Here is an 8,145-nt window from a genome sequence, read left to right on the forward strand (position 1 = left end):
AATTAAAATATATAAATCAAGGCTTAGTTTAGCATATATTATAAAATAGTTAATTTTGTTTTTGGACTCTAATTGGATGTTAATTTGACAATATAATGTCTGCAAACATGAATGTCATCTGAACAATTAAAACAAAAATAGCATCAGTTCATGTGCAACGTAATTAAAATTTGTTTAACATTACACTCTGTGGAACAATCTTTGACACAATTTTACTGATACCAACTGAAAGTTTTATCAAAATAAAGTAAATTTTTATAAAAATTGTGACAATTCAATAAATACTTTATTTGGCAATTATGTAAATAAACTATTTGACAAGTGCTAAGCTCCACCCATATTTAAGTATTCAATCCTAACAAATTAAAATTAAATTCGCTCTTATACAGATGTCTCGATTGAAAAATTTTTTCACATTTGTTGTTAAAAAAGATTGTCTCCAAAGTGCATTCATATATGTTCATATTCAAACAAAGTCAATAAAAAAAAATTAGACAAACTTCATCCATTTATTTCAAGAAAAAAAATTATATTTCAAGAGTTCCATACTGTGAATATTCTTATGAAGAATATAATCTAACTGAAAATTGGCATTTTCTACCTTATGTTTTTTACAATTAATAATGACTTAAAAAAATAAAAAACTAATATTTCTTAAATTATTGAAATTATGTATCAATATTCAGAAGTTATATAAAAATTTTTAATCAAAGTACAGAAGAAAATTAACTATTATTAAAACTAATTTAGTTCACTAACACTTAATTTTATGTATCACTTTTCCATATTTTAATTGTTTTGTCATTTTCCAAAGCAGCAGAGGCAATGATATTATCTGTAGGATGACAAGTAGTACAGAGAACAACATCTGAAAGCAACATTTTTAAATTTTAATCAATTTTCCTATGAGTTACTTATATAAATTAAAATTTAAATAATTTTGGTGTTTGATAATGATCATTTCATAGTATATTCTTTATAATGAATTTTTAGAATTAGGGATTAGTAAGTAACGAGCACTAATTCGTCTATGATACTTAATTTACCCACAAAATCTAAAGAACCTTTTATACACTCATAACTTTTATACATCATTTTCCAAGAGCATAATTTAAATACTATTAATGCAACAACTATATTACTAGCAAATAAACACTTGAATAGTCCTAGATTAAATAATTGCTTATAATATATTCTATTCAAGTTATTAAGAAGAATCCATTGTAAGTAGCAAAAAATAAAAATTTTATTTTTTAACTTATCGATTAAATTTATAAATGAATCAATAATACCTGTATGGCCTTGTAATTTTTGAACAATTTCTTTTGTCTGTAGATTCCAAATGTATACAAAATTATCTTCGGATCCTGATACAATCCACTAAAATAAAAAATTTATCATTGTTTTTTGTTAAAAGTATATATATATATGTAATTAATTTCATTAAAACTTGCACATTTTGAAATTATACATACTTTTCCTCCTGTTACAGAAAAGTTGGCAAAAATACAGTATTTTTCATTTTTATGTCCTGTATATGTTTTTAGACATTTGCCTTTGCTGTAATCCCACAATTTTAAGGTATTGTCTAAAGTAGCTGCCAGAATGTATTTTCCATTTGGTGAAAATTTAACAAATGATACTGGAGGATTATCATCATCTATGAGAGTTTTTAAACATTGTCCGGATGATGTATCCCAAATACGACTGGTAAAAAATAGATATATATATTAAAATATTATTTTGGAGAATTGAAAGTAAACAATAAAATTAAAAAAAGTTATTTTATACCATAAACCATCGTAACTGCTAGACACTATCAGGGAACCATCTCTATTAAAATGTACAGCACTCACTGGATCTGAATGAGCTGGTAATGTTTTCAAACATTTACCAGTTCTAACATCCCATATTCTCACACTTTCATCAAACTATAATCATAAAGAAATCTTAAGTATGGATAAAAAAAAATTTTTTTAATTTTTGATAAAATCATACTTACTGATCCTGACACAATGAGGTTCGATTGAGGATTAAAATTGCAGCAGAATACATAGTTACTGTGTCCTTTTAGAGTTTTTAAACATTTTCCCTGAAGCATTAAGAAAGATATAAATAGAATATAAATTATGTAGCATTAATTTAACTTTCATAATTTTGATTGAAGTTAACAATTTTTTACAACAAATCAGCTCGTGAGCTGCAACAATTTGATCATTGAAATTTTTTTATAGTTATAAAAATACTATAATCATGAGTTTTGATTCAACTTTACTTTTTTTTAATTCTATAAATTAACTTTTTAAAGTATTGTAAAATTCATTTATATAATTATAAATATTCAAATCAAGATTCTAATTTATAATAAGTTATAATGACCAATACACACCGAACTAAGTTCCCAAACTTTGAGAGTCTTATCATCAGAAGCTGAAACCAGAAGTCTGCTATCACTAGACCATGATACATCTGAAACACCTAATTTGTGTCCAGCAATTGATTTTTCAAATTTTCCATCATAAGCACCCCATATTTTAATCAGCTTATCCGCAGCTATATAACAGAATAAAATTTTATAATTTCCAAATTCAATATTAGAATGGTTTTTTTTATTTAATATTTTGAAAAAATTATAAACTTACATGAACTCGCTAACCATTCTCCATTGGGACTGAATTTGACTGATGATACTGCTTTGGTATGACCAGCAAGCGTAAATTTTAATAAATAGTTTGGTTTCTATAAAAAAAAATATTTTTTTTATTATGCCGCCATGAACTGTTTGACTAAAATCGTAATTGATGATTTTTTAAATGCAAATTAAATTTATATTTCAGAACAATGAAAAAAAAAAAAAAAACAACTAATGAACAAATATATGTAAAATTGTTTATCAACATAAAAAAACTATAAAAAGATTTATGTGAAAAATATAAATTTTCATCATACACTACAAAATATTTATGTATTAAGCAGTATTCAATGTCATTTAGATTTTTGAAAATTGAAGTCATTTGTTATTGTGTCTTCATTAACATATTAATATAAAAATATACAGAATCAATTTATGTGAATTTAAAATACATATTTTATTGAAGAGAGAAAATCAAATTTAACTGGGTGTGTAGAAAGTGTAGTTTTCCCTAATTTGGAAACAAAAATAATAAAGAGTAAGATAAATATTCATTTTCTGATTGAAATTTAATATTTTGATCTCATACCAGAGTTGATGAGCTACTTTTGACTCCTGAAGTCAAGTTTGATGGTACCATTATGAAAATTAACTGATTAACTGTTAACTGATATAAAACACTGTTTACTGATACAAAACACTATACAGTATACACGGCAACATCCAAACTTAACCTTATCTTATTTGAAAATACAAAGCGATGATTAAGGTCTCCGCACTTAAGAAGGCTGTAGCGATGCAAGGTGGTTTTGTATTAAAGCGCTACATGTGCAAGGCTATATGCGTTACGCAGCGCACAGCGTTAGCATGCCAGAACATGGGGAAAAAGTGTTGGACTCTTAATTATCTTTTTTATTTGCCTGGAAACACCCATTTATAATTATATCATTCGAAAGCTCATGAAATTTCCTATAACATATGTTAATTTTATTAACTTGTAAAGAGATTTGAGCTCACAGTACACTAACAACTGCCACTTCCCATTTGATTCAATGTTAAATGGCCAAAACTTTGAATTTCATTATTTCCCAAATTTACATGGAAACTCCCAATTTTTTTATACCAAAAATCTTGTAATTTCATGAACTATCAGTGGTTAAAATTTCACTCCGGTCTAAAGATTTTTTCAATTTCGCTACAGCCTCCTTAATCGAGAAATGAAGAACATGGAATGAAGCAAGCAGGGACAGCGGATGTTAATTCACATATAATTTAGGGCAGTCAGCGTGGTTTATCATCAAGGTTGATACCATTCTAGTGGTTGGTCAATACCATAATTTCCCATCATTTTATATATTAGAGTGTCTTTTATTTTCCGAATTTTAAAATGTTCTGTATAGGACAGTCCAGATTGAATTTTAAAAAACCGTTTTTGGGGTCAAAGTTTGATTTTTATTTTTTCGAAGTAGATTTTTTTCAAACATTTTAATTACTAAACTATCGAAAATATTGGTGTTTAAAATTAAATTCAAGTATTAAAATTTTGAACCAATAATAAACCAGACAGCATTATGACTGGTTATTAAAAGATTGCAGTCACACATAAAATAAACCGCTGCCAATTCATAGGAAAAGAGCTTCCTCATACAAAAAATTATCGTTCCTATTTTATTTGGAATGTGAAAGAAAACTAAAATTTCTGAAAAATAAAGATAAAAACATTTTTCTTCATCATAATGTAACTTTTAAAATAATCGGTGAATCCTTATGTTTTTTATCTTGGTAGCTCTGCTGCTAATCTTCCAGTATAACTAACTCAAAAATGTAAGAAACATACTTCAACCCTTTACAAAATCAGGAATTTTTTTTTTTAACACGAATGATCTTAATAACGGCAGTCTGTGAATTGAGACTGCAAAACACCGATCAGAAAACCGAAGTTCGCCCAGGAAACTGCAGGAGAACATTACCCTTAGAGTCGGAGATTGCAGCGATATCACATCGATTCTCTGCATCCTATACCTTAGTGTATAAATCGATGCGAAACTACGTTTCGATCAACACTTGGCAATCGTCAGAGACAAACCCGCTCGGATGGCGGGAGCTCTGCTTGACCTGATGCTCAATATTGGGGGCCCGAGGAACAGCCGACGCAGGTTCTACGTCAGTGTCGTCGACTTGGTTCTTTTTTATGGGGCCTGATAGACATGGAAGGATGTTGTGAGGACGCAAAGTTACGTCTGTCAGGCAGCGTCCATTCACCGACGCGCATATATCTATGTGCGATCTGTGGCCTTTGCAGCATATTTCCCGACGTCGGGGATCTATGAGAGTCGTCGCGAAGATGCCACAAAAAAGGAACATGACAGAACACTGCGGAGAAATGACAGGCTCAATGAGTGTGCTCAACGAAGGGTCGGTGGACTCACTGAATCATACACAACGTCGCCTCGGGGATCGAGAGCAGACATGAATTTACTAACATCAGTACAGGATGAAATCATACAAAGCGATAGCCTCTCCACGCGAAGTAATGCCTAGCGGTGGTTCAGCGGGGAAAGAACAGGGGCAGGAGAAAAGAGGATAGGTTTTAGTCGCGGTATTACTAGAAAGATACATATCAGTCTACTTAACAACAGTACAACATATCAGTACACTACATCAGTCTGAATATCCATGCGAAGTGGCAATGTCGCATGTTGAATCCGTAGATGGACTTCCTTCCTCATTAAAAAAAAACACATACACACACATACATACATACATACAAACATCAGTCACAAATCCGGTCTAGTTTACGAATATGTAGGTGGAGTATACCAGACACTAAAATTGACAAAAGTCGATTTTGGACCCATCTCAGAGCTTCCGTGTAAGGAAGGAATAAGGGTTCTACTAGGATCCTTTTAATTTCTGTTCTGGGCTCTAGCCCATCGACCAAACATAGTAGAATCTACGTTTCTTAGGACGCTGAATCCAAATTCCGCGTTGATTTTTCGATATCATATCATTTTCAAGATCATTTGAAAATCGGATTGAGAAAAATGATAATAAAATCTGAAAAAATTCGTTTGTGGGTTTTTGAGAATTGTTACTTAGATCCAAAGACTCAGTTGAATCTTCTTTAATTTTATTATAAATTAATATTAAACACAATTAAGATTATTTTTAATATATAAAACCTATATAACTATGTATACTTTTTTGCACAACCCTTACAATATAAACTTTCTAAAAAAGGAATGATATTTTAAGATTTGTAAATTCCCAGTAGTACTCCGTTTGTAACAATATCTGGAAGACTTGAAGATTTGTCTGCGTGGATATACGGATCACACAGAAAAGTTAATACTGGATGTGTTGGAAAATCATTTCGAAAATTTAAATCATTCTTGCATAGTTGATGCATTCTAAAATGAATAAAATCATAAATAATTACAGTAGAAATCGAATATTGTGTGAAATTTAAATTAATATTCTACATACCCTTTCTGGTATAAATCTGGACTTTGTCCACTCATACCTAAGAAATTAAGAACATGATGCTTCGTGTTAGAATATCTTAGCATTTTCTGCATGTAAATTTCTAGAGCGGCTCGTCGGTGCTCCAATACCTTAGGATTGGAATTTCTGACTCGCTTTGGCGGGAATGGAGCAGGGTCACATTCTTTTTTCAACTGTAAAAAATACATTATACCAAACAAACTCACACTAATACAAGGTAAATTCTAATAATTAAAGCAAAAAAGTCCTAGAGTACTACCATGCGATGCAGAGAGCTGAATTCACTGTATCTCTTTTCGATTAGATATCTAGCACCATTATTCGAATTAAGTATTTCTATTGTATAAACATAATAAGGTTTGCCATGTGATACATTTACCAGACGGTACCCACTGATAAATAAATGATACATTTCGTATTTTTGTCCCAATGGCCAACAATTTAGCATTCAACAAAACAGCATAATTGATTCACTGTTTATAATTTGATGTACAACAAGCTCATGTGATGATGAAAATTGATGGTTCTTAATCCATTTTTTGTGTCTATACCTGAAGTGATTCATCATAACAAAATCATCTGAAATCGTGATAAAGTGTTTTTCTGAAAAATATTGAGTCAATATCAAGTTTTCAGGTTACAGCATTTATTTTTATTATTCTTAGACGATATTCATGTCTTTCTAATTATTTTTATAAATACTTGATTTTAATCTAAACCGTGTATAACTTACTAATAAATTTTTTTTTTTATGGGTAAATTATCAAGAAATAATACTGATTTAATCATGCAACAAGACAAAAACAAAAATATTTACTCGTTAGGCTTTATTCACACTAATACGAAGTAAATTATATCTTAAGTCACTTTACCGACAGCTGATTTGATTGGAAATTTGAAAATCCTTCAGCACTAAATGAGTCAAACCATAATATACTTCAAATTTTTCGGAATTGTTCAGAAACAACATCTAAACAGATTAGAAATCTAGATATAATCTGGAGAATTGTAAATCCATCAATTATTTCGAACTTCAATTCCTTTCATCAGAAGTAAACCTGAAAATTACCGTATCTAATGCAAAATACTTATCTTTTGATTCGAATATTAAAAAAGCCAAAAAGTGACATTTTCCGAGATATTAAGATCTGAATGTTTTATAGAAATTTTACCGGCGAAAAAAATTGTTCGAAAATCTAACGTTACCATCAAAAAGCTTAAAAAATTTGCTCCAATTATGGAATATTTTTTTCTTCATACCTTAGCATGTAAGTATGAAGAAAAATCGTATAAACAACACGGAAGAATGGAGATAATCTCAATTTTTTACCTTTACGCGTCCGAAATATCAATTTATTCTTTATGATTAATTCGGTCATGTGACGACGTACCCTTAAATTGATACCTACACAGACGAGGTCTAAATGCAGGATCATTTTTTATTTAAACCGCGATTGTTGCGAAAACTTGATATGTATTCTCCTGGAAAACCAGAATAAATTGAAAGGAGATAATGTCTCAGATCACGTGTATTACATACATTCTTTACACTTACTCCTTTGTTGTGTAATATACTATTCCTACACTTCGTTCAAAAATAATTGTTATATTTTTATTCCTGTTTTTATGTTAAATAAAATTAATAGTGAAAATTTAATTTTCTATAAATAAATATAAGGAAAGGGGTTTTCAGAGAAAAATGAAACACATTATTTTCACAATAAATTTGTTTAGTGCATATATTTGCGAAACTTTTTTTATAATTAAAAAATGCGTTTTAATGAGCTGAAAGAGTATTTACAAGTTCATATAAAAAATTTATTAAAACGCGTTACTTATCAATAATATTTCCGCATAAGAGTCAAATAATACAAATAATATCGCGATACACTCGTGATTAACGAAATTCACAATATTTAGTAATTTATGCTTTTACATTACATAATTCTTTACTTTTACTACATTTTTATCTACAATATAGTTTTATTGTATATTCACTAATGAATTTT

At 29.4% G+C, this 8,145-nt stretch overlaps 2 protein-coding genes across 3 annotated transcripts; both read right to left on the reverse strand.

Annotated features, from left to right (window-relative positions):
- Positions 1 to 508: 508 nt before the first annotated feature.
- LOC106657680 (WD repeat-containing protein 5) lies at positions 509 to 3,401 on the reverse strand. Its single transcript, XM_014379307.2, has 8 exons — positions 3,222 to 3,401; positions 2,643 to 2,739; positions 2,390 to 2,553; positions 2,003 to 2,092; positions 1,792 to 1,931; positions 1,476 to 1,707; positions 1,293 to 1,380; positions 509 to 868 (listed from the first exon to the last, which is right to left on the reverse strand). The coding sequence occupies exons 1-8, from the start codon at positions 3,270 to 3,272 to the stop codon at positions 768 to 770; spliced, it is 963 nt and encodes a 320-aa protein (XP_014234793.1). The 5' UTR covers positions 3,273 to 3,401; the 3' UTR covers positions 509 to 767.
- Positions 3,402 to 5,714: 2,313 nt separating this feature from the next.
- On the reverse strand, positions 5,715 to 6,960 carry LOC106657688 (sorting nexin-24-like). Of its 2 annotated transcripts, none has more exons than XM_014379317.2 (4): positions 6,870 to 6,960; positions 6,396 to 6,739; positions 6,119 to 6,309; positions 5,715 to 6,042 (listed from the first exon to the last, which is right to left on the reverse strand). In XM_014379317.2, exons 2-4 carry the CDS (start codon positions 6,582 to 6,584, stop codon positions 5,883 to 5,885), a joined length of 540 nt encoding a protein of 179 aa, XP_014234803.1. In that variant the 5' UTR covers positions 6,585 to 6,739; positions 6,870 to 6,960; the 3' UTR covers positions 5,715 to 5,882. The 2 variants fall into 2 exon arrangements, with proteins under 2 accessions (XP_014234803.1, XP_014234804.1); XM_014379318.2 differs by having other exon boundaries at positions 6,396 to 6,715; positions 6,870 to 6,941.
- Positions 6,961 to 8,145: the final 1,185 nt, after the last annotated feature.

This window comes from Trichogramma pretiosum, unplaced genomic scaffold, assembly GCF_000599845.2.
Source record: "Trichogramma pretiosum strain Unisexual culture from Peru unplaced genomic scaffold, Tpre_2.0 scaffold71, whole genome shotgun sequence".
Classification (NCBI taxonomy): Eukaryota; Metazoa; Arthropoda; class Insecta; order Hymenoptera; family Trichogrammatidae; genus Trichogramma; species Trichogramma pretiosum.